General features: G+C 41.1%; 1 protein-coding gene across 2 annotated transcripts in view; it reads right to left on the reverse strand.

The window, feature by feature from the left end:
- Scoc (short coiled-coil protein) overlaps window positions 1–3197 on the reverse strand; it is a 21448-nt gene extending 18251 nt beyond the window's left edge. The window contains exon 1 of one of the 2 annotated variants that reach the window (XM_021220282.2): window positions 3068–3197. In XM_021220282.2, the coding sequence (XP_021075941.1) occupies window positions 3068–3146 (79 nt within the window). In that variant the 5' untranslated portion in view covers window positions 3147–3197. The remainder of the gene's footprint in view (window positions 1–3067) is intronic. The other variant, XM_029532672.1, reaches the window with a different exon arrangement.
- Between the last annotated feature and the right edge of the window lie 12125 nt (window positions 3198–15322).

Genomic DNA, 15322 nt, shown 5'->3' on the forward strand with positions numbered 1-15322 from the left:
ACCCAGCACAAGGGAAGTCCTGGGCCAAGTAGTGGGAGTGGGTGGGTAGGGGTGGGGGTATAGGGAACTTTCGGGATAGCATTTGAAATGTAAATAAAGAAAATAATAATTTAAAAAAAATTTTTAAAAAAAGGTATGTACCATCACCCTTGGATTTAAGCTTTTCTTCACCTAGAACTTGCTCTGTCCCAGGTTGTCCTTGAACTCAGAGATTTGCTTGCCTTTGTGTCCTGGAATTAAAGGTGTGCACCACCATGCCTGGGCCAAAGCTTTTCATGGTGATTATTCCTCAAGATACAGATAAAAAGTCTATGTCTTCCAACCTCAAGATCTGGATCACAAGTGTGCCTTCCATTTCTAGATTGTAGTTCATTCCAGATTGAAACCTCAATGAAAACAATAACCAGGTAATAATACCTAACATGCTATAACTATTTCTTGTTCAACTGCAAACACAAACAATAAGCTTAGCTGGGTGGGATCTTGTCCTGAGATCATCACTCCCTTAATCTGTTCATTTCCTTGAACACATGATCAAGCTCCATTTCATTTCCTGGTGTCCCTTTCATACTTGAGCCATACATTTTGCATTTTCCCCCTAAGCTTGCTGTGCTTGATTAAAATGATCTTCATGAGAGTAAACCAGAGGACAAAGTCTGTGCTGGGTGTTTCTTTGTTGATGAAATTAATCTGAGTCTCTTTATCTTAGCCTGAGGTAAACTTGGCAAAGGCAAAAAGCAGCAACATTCTTCACCAAAACATCATAAGAACAATTTCTAGAGTTTAAATCACCCTCAGCACCAATGTCTTTCATATTCCTTTAGGGTAGCCTATTAAGTCCCACTTAAAGCATTCCATGGCTTTCCAAATCTATCCCCCCTAACAAAACATGGTCGGGCCTATCACAGAAATACCCCAGTTCCTGGTACCAACTTCTGTCTTAGCTAGGGTTTCCATTGCTGTAAAGAGACACCATGACTAAGACAAGTCGTATAAAGGACAACATTTATTCTGGGATGGCTTTTACTTTCAGAGTTTCAATCCATTATTATCATGACGGGAAGCACAGCAGCATCCAGGCAGGCATATTACTGGAGGAGTTGAGAGTTCGACATCTTTATCCAAAGGAAAACAGGAGCAGACTGACTGTCTTCCAGGAAGCTAGGAGGAGAGTCTCAAAGCCCACTCCCACAGTGACACACTTCCTACAACAAGGACACACCTCCTTCAACTAGGAGACACCTAACAGTGCTACTGTGTGGGCCAAACATATTCAAGCCACCATAGGTGGCATACACTAACAGTGAAATAGTGTTCAGCCTTAAAAGGGAAGGAAATCACTCCAGCTGTGTTAACATGTGTGAGCTTGGGGTTATCATGGGGAGTAAAAAAAAGTCAGACACAGAGAGGCAAATGCTATCTCTTACTTATAGAGGGAAACTAAGAATGTCAAGCTTACAGAAACAGAGAATAGAAATGTGGGTCAACTGAGGTTGGGAGCCAGGAAGGTCAGGGGAGATGCTGGGTAAAAGATGAAAAATAATATACAAGAAATGGATAAATAAATTTAAGATATCTGGGGTAGATTATGCTGATGGTAGTTAGTAACAGCATATTTTATACTCCAAATTACTAAGACAGTGGGTTTGAAGTGTCTCATCATAAGAACAGGCTAAGTAGCTGTATTTTAACATATTTATGTAATATTTTATTTGTATATAATAAGTAGGGTGTGAGTGAGTGAGGTGAAGAAAGAGGGGGAGTGTTTCAGAAAGTCTCCCTTCTCTCAGGCTCAGCCCACTTCACAGCGCACAGAGACTGTGTTCTGGCTTCGTCCAGGGTCTCCACAGGAGTCTCCCAGATCAGAGTACGGGGGCTTGGCACGGACTTGGCACGCACCAGTTCATCCATCCCTCTGGAAGCCGAGAAAGGGGCTTCTTCTCTGCCTTCGCTTCCTTTGCTGTTTTAAACGCAGCAACCAGTGCCCCGCCCCACTCCTTCCCCAGACCTGCACCTTGTACCTTTCTCTCCATAGGAAGGTACAAAGTACTCTGAATTCCGAAGAGCCCAGCATGTTTATAGCAGGCCACCAGACTGGTGGTTTGTGTTCATTGTCTGGCTGCACTTCGTAAGGACACTTTCTGAATTTGAGTATTTAGGGTGAAAGTGAAGAAGCTGGGCTGCACGAAAGATCGATTGATGTTAAGTATTCAAGCATTTCCTCCAAGCTAAACACAGTAACTTCTATGGCTTAGCTGCAGGCCACAGCTTTCCTGTCATGATTGTGCTAGAGTGACCTAGAAAACCATCATGTCTCATACATACGCGCACGCACACACGCACACTTATCGGGCTGTATTTCTGGTAGCTCCAGCAACACATAGTTCAGCAACATCTCTTTTCCCTCTGAGAAGTTGGGTAAGTAACAGTTCTGGGTTTCCACCTTCCATGTTAAATTTGGCAAACTTTGTCCTTGTTTAACATTAAATATTTCTAACACAGGTCTTAAAGCTACTTGGAGCATAGTTGAGCATTTTTTCAGAAATAATTTAAAAAATTATTTGAAAATTAGAGAAAAAGTGAACAAAAATAACAATAATATCATAGACTTAACAGCAACTTTGAGGTTGTGTTTCTTGAATTAGGAAATGAATACTTTATATTTGGGGGGTTCCTTATTTATTTTTTAAAAGTCCATCTAATTAATGTAACCATGAGAACTGTGGCTATCAGTTCATTTAAAAGGAAGAGAACCTGCTCTTTTTTTTTTTTTTTTAGACAGGGTTTCTCTGTATAATCCTGGCTGTCCTGGAACTCACTCTGTAGACCAGGCTGGCCTCGAACTCAGAAATCCGCCTGCCTCTGCCTCCCGAGTGCTGGGATTAAAGGCGTGGGCCACCACACCCGGCTGAAAACCTGCTCTAAAAGACTGACTTTGGTAGCTATATTTTTCAAGTCTTTTCCAATGAGTATGTTTTGCTTCTGTAATAAAGGTAATAAAGGTTATATTTTTAACCACTTGGTAGTCTCAGAACTTTCTATCTGAGCATCCATCCACGTTTCTTACCTGTGTCATCTGCGAGAGAAATGCTGGTGAACATGCTGTCTTCCTCCTCCCCTGTGCTCAGTCGGTCCATCTTGTTCATGAGCAATGCCAGCAAGGACTGGCGGCTGCCCCGTGTGCTCGCCCTTGAGGAGTGGCAGCTGCTTCATGTGCTCGCCCTTGCTGAATCATTAATAAGTACCCCAGCAGGAGCTATCTGAGCTTTGTATTCTCAACCAGAAACCAGACGCAAGTTAAAGAGTTACAGAGCTTCTTCATGCAAAGCTGACAGGCACTGCTGCCCGTAGCCTGGCAGACCATGGTGCCGTGGCTTCAATCCCACAGTGTAGTTCCTGTGGGCTGGATGGTGGATTGGTTACAGAGATTATCCAGAAAGCTTTGGGTTGAAACTGAAGGGAATAGATTGTTTGTTTGATAGACATCTTTTGGATACTTGTTAGAAACCTCTCAGGGACCTGATCAAGGAGTTTGGCTCACCTGGAGGGAAAATCTCTTAATCTACATGTGATCCGAGGCTAAGTCTATTGTAAGGGATGGGTTAAAAGTGAAATTGATGACATTCTGTGTGTTGATACGTGGCATTATGTGTGTTGATACGTGGAATTGTATGTTGGAGCATCCCTGGGCACATAACTTGCATGTGCCAGCCAAAGATCAGCACTAGCTGTCTTTCTCAGTCTGTCTCCATCTTATATTGTTGAGGCAGGGTTGTTTACCCGAAGCCTACAAAATTGCTAGAGGGTTGACCAGTGAACTGCTGGAACCTGTTTGTCTTCACCCTATCCCAGTTGCAAGCTACTGTAACCAGCTTTCAGGGTGCTTTAAAAAGCAAGCATTTTACCTACTGAGGCATCTCTTCAGCCCTGGGGGCAATATTCTTTACAGCTGTTTTTCCTGGTCCACTACTCCACACCGGTACACATAAACAAACCCAAAACTATTTTAGAATTTCAAATCATCACTCCTTCTCTAGGGGGCGGGGAATCGACCAAATTTAATGAAGCATTTTCAGCGGATATTCAAATAGAATTGCTACGTGCCGTCTTCTGCACTGAGTGTTTTGATACACCGAATTTTTCACTCCAGTGCATTGTGGCTACAGCCAGTAAAATGGATGTGTGAGCTGTAGGAAATTATAAGTGCACAAAATTAAATTCACAGGAATAGAATTCCCTCTAATTTTTTAATCACATTTTCCAAATATTGAGTTGCCTATTCTGTATGAGCTGGGGACACAGGGGAACTCAAAGAAAGTTTTGTTTTTTGCTATTAATAAGTCCATGAAGGAGTTAGGAAGTACACCCCCTGGAAGCCTAAAAAGCAAGAGATTATCAAGTCTGCTGGCATTGCTACTGTGCTGGTCTGAATAAGTATGGCCCCATAGACTCGTGTGTTTAATCTTTGACCATTGGGGAATGGTGCTATTAGGATTTGTGGCCTTGTTGGAGTGGGTGTGGCCTTGTTGGAGGAAGTGTGTCACTGTGGGGGCGGGGTTTGAGGTCCCCTAAACTCAAATTCAAGTGTGGAAGAGAATCCTCTTCCACTCAGGAGCACACGTGTCTCACTGCCAAAAGATTAAATAAGATCAAACATCACATTCTGTGGATTTCTGACATTTTTGAAGAATATCTATCTATCTCCCTCTCCCTCTCCCTCCCCCTCCCCCTCCCTCTCCCTCTCCCTCCGTGTGTGTGTGTGTGTGTGTGTGTGTGTGTGTGTGTGTGTGTGTGTGTTTATTCATAATGGGCAGGTACATGTTTGTTCATGCATGTGGAAGCCAAAGGACAGCCTGGGGTGCTATGCATCAGGAGTCCTCCACCTTCTTTTCCCAGCCTTATCTTTCACCAGCCTGGAGCTTCATTGAGTACGCTGGACTAGTTCTCCAGTAAACTCAGGAATCTTCCTCTGTCTGCCTGCTGACCTGGGACTCACGAGTGTGTGCTACCAGGTCCAGCTTTTTCTGTAGATACTGGGGATGTAACTCAGGTCTTCAAGCTTGTAGTGTGTTCACTTTACTAACAGAGCCGTCACCCCAGGCCCCTTCAGTACTTTGTCTAAACAACATACTAGGGAATGCATCTGGTGTCTCTAAGCACCAAATTGTGACACCTGGGCACTGCCATTAGGAAACTCCTGGAGAGATGGTAGTGTCTCTAAAGAAGGCTCTTAGTACTCCTGTTTAGTTGGAATGGTTCTCTTTCTTCAGAGGTAATTTCATGAGAGACTATTTGATTATTTTTTAACAGTTAGTGCAGGTTGGATTAATTCAGCCCATTGGCAACAGTGGGAGACTTCGCTGGAGAAACTTAGAACACATCTTGGGTGGCTAATGGCTTATGTTTGTTTCATGATTCCTCTTTGCTGGTCCACTTAGTCCATCTCATTTCTCCTCACAACAACCCAAGAGAAAACAGAAACAGAGGCAAAATGCTTGGCTTAAGACCCACAGCATATCTGGGATTCAGATCTAGGCATAACAGGTTCAAAACCAGCACGGAGCGTCTGAGTTCATCCACACACTGGTGTATAATAACATGCTGCTGCAGGTTCCCATTGCATTTTTATGTCTCTGTGTTTGTTCACTCCAGCAGGAAAGTAAAGACTCATCAACTTAGGATTTTTTTTTTACTTTTTTTATTTGATATTTTCTTTATTTACATTTCAAATGCTATCCCAAAAGTTCCCTATACCCTCCCCCCNCCCCACCCCTGCTCCCCTACCCACCCACTCCCACTTCTTGGCCCTGGCCTTCCCCTGTGCTGGGTCATATAAAGTTTGCAAGACCAAGGGGCCTCTAACTTAGGGTGTTTTTTTGGGTGCCATTCCACCTGGGTTTTGAGTATGGCTCTCTCATTGGCCTAGAGCTTGCCCATCAGGTTAGGTTGGCCATCCAGTGAGCTCCAGGAATCCTCCTGTCTCTCACTTCCCAGTGATAGGATTATAAGTTTGCACCACCAAGCCCACCATTTGTACACAGTTTCTGGAGATGGAACTCAATAGTCATGATTTTGAAAAAAAAACACTTATTAGTCTAGCTAACTCCACAGGTCTTGCATATTTTAGTGTTTTAGGTTTGTGTTATTCTGCCCAGTATGTCATCAAGGATCGTTCATGTTGTCACATTTTGTAGGACTTGCTTTCTGTCCAGAAGGGTGAGTAATGGCCCCCGTTCCTATGTGCCAGAAACTGCATGGTCCTTAGAGAGGGATCAAACACAGGCCCACTACTATAGGAGTGCAATGTGCTGGCTGTAGAGGGGCAGAGCAAGTGCAGCATAGGGATTTGTGGGTATGGAGCTTCTGTTTTCAAGAAGAATAATTCTGGGGGCTGGTGAGATGGCTCAGTGGGTAAGAGCACCTGACTGCTCTTCCGAAGGTCCAGAGTTCAAATCCCAGCAACCACATGGCGGCTCATAACCATCCGTAACAAGATCTGACGCCCTCTTCTGGAGTGTCTGAAGACAGATACAGTGTACTTACATATAATAAATAAATAAATCTTTAAAAAAATAAAAAGAAGAAGAAGAATTCCTAGATCATGCCTCCAGGAAAGAGCATGCATTGCACAATTACAATGTTGTTAAAAGGGTAGATCTCATGTTAAATGCTCACACTCTAAATAACTGAGAAATTTTAAAACTCTAAATAACTGAGAAAAAAAAGTTAAGTCATCAATGTGTCCTTTGGGGAAAAATTTTTTGTTAATTATGCTCTCTTTGTTTTAAGTAAATTTACATTTAGGTTTTCACAAGTTTTTAAATCACAAGTCATTCAAACCTTGCCTTCAAGTTCAGCAAATATACTTGGGCCTGCTAACAGCTTACTTCCTGATGGAATCTTTGCATAAACAATTAGCTTTGCAAGTAGGGTAATAAAGAAACTCCTGACTTCACCAGGAGATATTCTCTCCTGAAATGTCAGTCTGGGTTCTTCAACATCAACAATTAAACAGGACACTCCTACTGTTCAATTGGCAGGACCATTCCATATCTAATCAACAAATATCAAACATCTATTGTTAAGCATTGGTCTAGGCAAGGATAACAATTGCTCAGGTTCACTGGGGACATGAATGAGGCAGATATTTTTCTATCATAGAGATGATGTTCTTAGTGGGGAATGAACCAACATATAGACATGTACAAATGCATGTGTATACAAATATATACCAAACACCCCATACACCACTGAGAAGTTCTATAAAGGAAATTAACATGGGGCAAAGCAGGTGAAGAGGAATGGGAATGTAAGTCTTACAGAACATACACATCAGGGAGGATTAGCTGGTGAGGTAATATATGGCATGCACAGTTACAACACAAACTATAACTTTTATCTCTACCGGCTGTGAACTATTTACAACCCAAAACCTTCAATCATAAATCATTTCCTGCTCTCATGTCTCCAATGATAAATACCTTACAAGCTGTAAAATGTTTTTTCAAGGGTGAGTTATTTTTTTTCTTTAATTGGATATTTTCTTTATTTATATTTCAAATGTTATCCCCTTTCCCAGTTCCTCTCCCTCCCAGAAACACCCTATCACATCCTCTCTCCCCCTGCTTCTATGAGGGTGTTCCTCCACCCACCCACCCACTCCCACCTCCCCACCCTCAATTCCCCTACACTGGGGCATCTATCAAGCCTTCATAAGACCAAGGACCTCTCCTTCCATTGATGCATGAAAAGGCCATCCTCTGCTATATATGTAGCTGGAGCCATATATATGTGCTCCTTTGTTGATGGCTTAGTCCCTGGGAGTTCTTGGGGTATGGTTGGTTGGCATTGTTGTTCTCTGAGTGGCCTTTCCTTCAGTCTCTGCTCTACACTTTATCTCCATCTTTGCTCCTGTGAGCATTCTGTTCTCCTAAGAAGGACCGAAGCACCCACACTTTGGTCTTCCTTCTTATTGTGCTTCATGTGGTCTGTGAACTGTATCCTGGTCATTTGGAGCTTTTTTATTAGTATCCACTAATCAGAGAGTGCAAACCATGTGTGTTCTTTTGTGATTGGGTTACCTCAGTCAGGATGGTATTTTCAAGTTCTATCCTTCTGACTAAGCTGAGTATTACTCCATTGTGTAAATGTACCATATTTTCTGTATCCATTCCTCTGTTTAAGGACATCTGGGTTCTTTCCAGCTCCTGGCTATTATAAATAAGGCTGCTATGAACAAAGTGGAACGCGTGCCCTTATTGCATATTGAAGCATCTTCTGGGTATATGCCCAGAAGTGGTATAGCTGGGTCCTCAGGTAATACTATGTACAATTTCCTGAGAAACCAACAAACTGATTTCCAGAGTGGTTGTACCACTTGCATTTCCACCAGCAATGGAGGAGTGTTCCTCTTTATCCACATCCTCGTCAACATCTGCTGTCACCTGAGTTTTTTATTGTAGACATTCTGACTGGTGTGAGGTGGAATCTCAGGGTTGTTTTGATTTGCATTTCCCTGATTACTAAGGATGTTGAACATTTCTTTAGGTGCTTCTTGGCCATTCAATATTCATCGGTTGAAAATTCTGTTTAGCTCTCTACCCTGTTTTTAATAAGGTTATCTGTTTCTCTAGAGTCTAACGTCATGAGTTCTTTGTATATTTTGGATATTAGCCCTCTATTGGATGTAACATTGGTAAAGATCTTTACCCAATGTGTTGGTTGCCTTTTTTGTCTTATTGACAGTGTCCTTTTCCCAACAAAAGATTTGCAATTTTATGAGGTCCCATTTGTCAATTCTTGATCTTACAGCACAAGCCATTGGTGTTCTGTTCAGGAATCTTTCCCCCGTGCCCATATGATCGAGGCTCTTCCCAACTTTCTCCTCTATAAGTTTCGGTGTGTCTGGTTTTATGTGGAGGTCCTTGATCAACTTGAACTTGAGCTTTGTGCAAAGAGATAAGAATGGGTCGATTTGCATTCTTCTACATGCTGACCAACAGTTGAACCAGCACCATTTGTTTAAAATGTCTTTTTTTCCACTGGATGATTTTAGCTCCTTTGTCAAAGATCAAGTGACCATAGGTGTGTGGGTTCATTTCTGGGTCTTCAATTCTATCCCATCGGTCTACCTGTCTGTCGCTATACCAGCACCATGCAGTTTTTATCACAATTGCTCTGTAGTACAGCTGGAGGTCAGGGATGGTGATTCCCCCACAAGTTCTTTTATTGTTGAGAATAGTTTTTGCTAACCTGGGTTTTTTGTTATTCCAAATGAATTTGAGAATTACTCTTTCTAACTCTATGAAGAATTGAGTTGGAATTTTGATGGGGGTTGCACTGAACCTGTAGATTGCTTTAGGCAAGATGGCCATATTTACGATATTAATCCTGCCAATTCTTGAGCATGGGAGATCTTTCCATCTTCTGAGATCTTCTTCAATTTCTTTCTTCAGAGACTTGAAGATCTTTCACTTGTTTGATTAGAGTCACAAGATATTTTATATTGTTTGTGACTATTGTGAAGGGTGTCATTTCCCTAAGTTCTTTCTCAGCCTGCTTATCCTTTGAGAAGAGGAAGGCTACTGATTTGTTTGAGTTAACTTTATATCCAGCCACTTTGCTGAAGTTGTTTATCATCTTTAAGAGTTCTCTGGTAGAATTTTTGGGGTCACTTAAGCATACTATCAAATCATCTGCAAATAGTGATATTTTAACTTCTTCCTTTCCAATTTGTATCCTTTTGACATCTTTTTGTTGTCTAATTTCCCTAGCTAGAACTTCTAGTACTATACTGAGTAGGTAGGGAGAAAGTGGGCAGCCTTGTCTAGTCCCTGATTTTAGTGGGATTGCTTCAAGTTTCTCTCCATTAAGTTTGATGTTGGCTACTGGTTTGATGTATATTGTTTTTACTATGTTTAGGTATGGGACTTGAATTCCTGATCTTTCCAAGACTTTTAACATGAAGAGATAATGAATTGTGTCAAATGCTTTTTCAGCATCTAATGAAATGATCATGTGTTGGGGTCTCCCACCTCCACTAATCACTCTCCCTCAAAACATCAGCCCTTCACAGTGAATTTATCAGGGCATCCATTTTTCTTTCGCAGCCTTTTCCCTTTTAGGATATTCACACCCTTCAGTATGAACCCAGACCGGAGTGTTTCTGCGGGCACGGGAACACTCAATCATGTGGGTTTTTCCTTTGAGATTGTTTATGTAGTGGATTATATTGATGGATTTCCATATACTGAACCATCCTTGCATTCCTGGGATGAAGCCTACTTGATTGTGGTGAATGATTGTTTTGATCTTGGATTTGGTTGGCAAGAATTTTATTGAGTATTTTTGCATCAATGCTCATAAGGGTGGTTGGTCTGGAATTCTCTTTCTTTGTTGGGACTTTGTGTGGTTTAGGTATAAACATAATTGTGGCTTCATAGAATGAATTGGGCAATGTTCCTTCTGTTTCTACTTTGTGGAGTAGTTTGAAGAGTATTAATATTAGGTCTTCTTTAAATGTCTGATAGAATTCTCCACTAAACCCATCTGGTCCTGTGTGGGTTTTGTTTTTTTTTGTTTTTGTTTTTGTTTTTTTTTTTTTTTTGGTTGGGACACGACTAATGACTACTTCTCTTTCTTTAGGGGTTATGGGTCTGTTTAGATGGTTTATCTGATCCTGTTTTAATTTGGCACCTTGTATGTTTCTAGAAAATTGTCCATTTCATCCAGATTTTCCAATTTAGTGGAGTATAAACTTTTGTAGTGGGATCTGATGATTTTTTAAATTTCCACAATTTCCATTGTTATGTCTCCCTTTTCATTTCTGATTTTATTAATTTGGATACTTTCTCTGTGCCCTCTGGTTAGTCTGGCTAAGGGTTTATCTATTTGATGATTTTCTCAAAGAACAAGCTCCTGGTTTTGTTGATTCTTTGTATAGTTCTTTTTGTTTTTATTTGGTTGATTTCAGCCCTGAGTTTGATTATTTCCTGCTATCTACTCCTCTTGAGTGTATTTGCTTCTTTCTGTTCTAGAGCGTTCAGGTGTGCTGTCAAGCTGCTAGTGTAAGCTCTCTCCGGTTTCTTTTTGAAGACACTTAGAGCTATGAGTTTACCTCTTACCACTGCTTTCATTGTGTCCCATAGGTTTTTGGTATCATAGGTTTTGGTATGATGTGTATTCATTTTCTTTAAATACTAAAAAGCCTTTAATTTCTTTCTTTATTTCTTCCTTGACCAAATTATCATTGAGTAGAGCGCTGTTCAATTTCCATGTGTATGTGTTTTGTGCTGTTTTTGTTGGAATTTAAGACCAGCCTTAGTCCGTGGTGATCTGATAGGGTGCTTGGGATTATTTCAATCTTCTTATATCTGTTGAGGCCTTTTTTGTGACCAATTATATGGTCAGTTTTGGAGAAGGTACTATGAGGTGCTGAGAAGAATGAAATGTGCTATAAATATCTGTTAGAACCACTTGGTTCATAACTTCTGTTAGTTTCACTGTGTCTATTTAGTTTCTGTCTCCATCTGTACTTTGCTGAGAGTGGGGTGTTGAAGTCTCCCACTATTACTGTGTGGGGTGTGATGTGTGCTTTGAGCTGTATTAAAGTTTCTTTTATGAATGTGGGTGCCCTTGGATTTGGAGCATAGATGTTCAGAATCAAGAATTCATCTTGGCAGATTTTTTCTTTGATGAGTATCAAATATCCTCCCTTATCCTTTTTGATAACTTTTGGTTGCAAGTCGATTTTATTTGATATTACACTGGCTAAACCAGCCTGTTTCTTGGGACTATTTGCTTGGAAAATTGTTTTCCAGCCTTTTACTCTTAGGTAGTGTCTGTCTTTGTCACTGAGGGGCATTTCCTGTGTGTAGCAAAATGTTGAGTCCTGTTTACATATCCAGTCTGTTAGTCTATGTCTTTTTATTGGGGAATTGAGTCCATTGATGTTAAGAGCTCTTAAAGAAAAGTGATGGTTACTTCCTGTTATTTTTGTTGTTAGAGGTGGAATTATGTTTGTGTGGCTATCTTCTTTTAGGTTTGTTGAAAGATTACTTTCTTGCTTTTTCTAGGGTGTAGTTTCCCTCCTTGTGTTGGTGTTTTCCATCTATTATCCTTTGTAGGGCTGGATTTATGGAAAGATAGTGTGTAAATTTGGTTTTGTCATGGAATATCTTGGTTTCTCCTTCTATGGTAATTGAGAGTTTTGCTGGGTATAGTAGCATTTGTTTTCTCTTAGGGTCTGTATGACATTTGCCCAGGATCTTCTAGCTTTCATAGTCTCTGGTGAGAAGTTTGGTATAATTCTGATAGGTCTGCCTTTATATATTACTTGACCTTTTTCCCTTACTGCTTTTAATATTCTTTCTTTAATGCATTTGGTGTTTTGATTATTATGTGCCAGGAGGCACATTTCCTGATCCAGTCTATTTGGAGTTCATGGGCATCTTTTTCTTTAGGTTAGGGAAGTTTTCTTCTATAATTTTGTTGAAGATATTTCCTGACCCTATAAGTTGGGAATCTTCACTCTCTTCTATACCTATTATCCTTAGATTTGGTCTTCTCATTGTGTCNNGGATTTCCTGGCTGTTTTGGGTTAGGAGCTTTTTGAATTTTGCATTTTCTTTCACTGTTGTGTCCATGTTTTCTAAGGTATCTTCTGCACCTGAGATTCTCTCTTCTATCTCTTCTATTCTGTTGGTGATGCTTGCATCTATGACTCCTGATCTCTTTCCTAGGTTTTCTAACTCCAGGGTTGTCTCCCTTTGTGATTTCTTGATTGTTTCCTTTTCCATTTTTAGATCTTTGATGGTTTTGTTCATTTCCTTCACCTGCTTGATTGTTTTTTCCTGTAATTCTTTAAGGGATTTTTGTGTTTCCTCTTGAAGGGCTTCTACATGTTTACCTCTGTTCTCCTGTATTTCTTTAAGGGGGTTTGTCCTTAAAGTCCTCCATCGTCATCATGAGTAGTGACTTTAGATCTGAATCTTGCTTTCCCAGTGTGATGGTGTATCCAGGACTTGTTATGGTGGGAGAATTGGGTTCTGATAATGCCAAGTAATCTTGATTTCTGTTGCTTCTGTTCTTACAACTTGCCTCCAGACATCTGATTATCTCTAGTGCTCTCTGCCCCTGATGTCTGACTGGACCCTGTCCTTTCTCTAATCCTGGTTGAGTCAGAACTCAGAGTCCAGATGTCTCTGTGATCCTGAGATTATGTGTGTGTCAGAGTTCCTGGAGTCAAGCTACCTCAGAGACTCTGAGATCCTGGTGTGACCAAGTTCTTGGGATCCTAGGATCCAACGATTCTGGGCATGCTTGAGTGCCTAGGAGTGGAGCCTCTTCTGGGGGCTGTGGGACTGGCTGCTGAGTTCGTGCCCAAGGCAGACTGGTGCAGACCAGAAGGAACCTGAGCTACTGGTCGGGCAGGGTTCCTGTGTAAAGGTGAGCTATTCTTACATGACAGTGTCTACTCTCTTACTAGGCATGTATTAGTGTTGGCACCCTCAAAATCAGTTACCCCTCACATTAAAGCACACTTGATGTTGAGAAAGAAAAAACTGGCTATGCAGTAGTGGTGCATGCTTTTAATCCTAAAACTCTGGGGGCAGAGGCAGGTGGATCTCTGTGAGCCTGGTCTACAGAATAAGTTCCAGGAGAGCCAAGGCTACACAGAGAATCCCAGTCTCAAAAAACTGAAAAAGAAAAAGAAAATAAGAAAACAAAGCTAAAACCACACATTAAATCTGACACACACTTGGAACCAAGAAATTGTTTCCCATTTATATCTAAGGTTTGTAATCTATGAGTCAGAGTTCTCAAGAATAACAGGACTTATAGCATACATACATACATGCATACATACATACATACATACATGCATGCATATTCATTAAAACAACTTAAAGGGTAAGGTATAGCTAATGCAACAAAGGCTGACTGTGAACAGAAAGTCCAAGAAATCAATAGTTGTTCAATCCACAAACCTGATGTCTCAGCTGGTCTTCAGTATGCACTGGAGTCCTGAGGAAGTAAGTTCTAATACCTGTGAAGGAATGCACTTGCTAGCAAGGCAAAATCAAGCAAGCAAAGAGCAAAGGCTTCCTTCTTCCATATCCTTATATAGGCTTCCAGCAGAATGTGTGGACCAGAATAATGGTATGCTTTCCCCATCAAGATCCGGATTAAAGGCTTCTCTTCATAACTCAAAGATTCAGATTAGAAGTGGATCTTCCTACTTCAAATTAAGCAAGAAATTCCTCACAGGTGTGCCCTCCATTTTGGGTTTTAGTTCCAGATGTAGTCAAGCAGACAACCAAGAATGGTCATCACATAGCCCTAGCCTGAACATCTTGGCTTGAGGCTGATAATGGTCAGCTTGTTCCTACTCTTCTGGCTTCGCTGGCTCCCTCTGATGGATAAATGATGTGAACATTAATTTTGGGTCTTCTTTAACAAAAATCTTCTAGAATTTTGAAGCACGGGGGAGATATACGTATTGAAAGTGAGTAACATGAGATGCCCAGATTCTATAATAAGTGGGTAGGGTCACCTTGGGAGGGAAATAATGATTAAAGATTAGGGGGTGCATGTGTGTGTGTACATGTGTGTGTGTGTGCATATGTGTGGAAGGGTGTGTTTTGGAGGGCTGTGTGTGTGTGTGGATGGGGTGTGTGTGTGTAGGGGTATGTGTGTGCATATGTGTATAGATGTGTGGAGGGCTGTGTGTGTACGTGTGTGTGTGTGTGTAGGGGTGTGTGATTATTGTGCCCAGATTGTGAAAACCCCAAAGAAACCACCAGGAACCACAACTCCAATGCATGCACATGAGAGTTTTTATTCAAGCTTAAGTTTGGGCCACAAATCTTCCTGATTCAACAGGATAAGAGAGTGTCCCTGAAGTCTAGAGGGAGGGGGGTTATAAAGGAAAAAAATGCAAACGGGATTTTCTAAGCTTTGGCATTACATGAGAGGGTAAAGAAATGTTGACCTTTAAGTTAATTGGTTTATAGCACCTAGTTAAACCACAAGGAGGGTGCATACATCAAAAAAGTGACTTACGTCTTCTTAGCCCACTCTGTTGTTATCATCTAGCTGTAGCTGCTATGCCTATTTTGCAACTGCCAGGGATATTTCATGATTTTTTTTTCTGATATCAAGGGAGGGGGGCATGCCTCTCTAAGGGCAAGTTAATTTAGAATGGAGTCTTAAAAACAAAATGGACTTTATTCTGTTACTCTAGTCCCTACATGTTGTGTGTGTGTGTAGAGGTGTGTGGTGTATGTGTATATGTGTGCATGTGTGTACCAGCATGTGATGT

The sequence above is a fragment of the Mus pahari genome, chromosome 20 (assembly GCF_900095145.1).
Source record: "Mus pahari chromosome 20, PAHARI_EIJ_v1.1, whole genome shotgun sequence".
In the NCBI taxonomy this organism is placed as follows: Eukaryota; Metazoa; Chordata; class Mammalia; order Rodentia; family Muridae; genus Mus; species Mus pahari.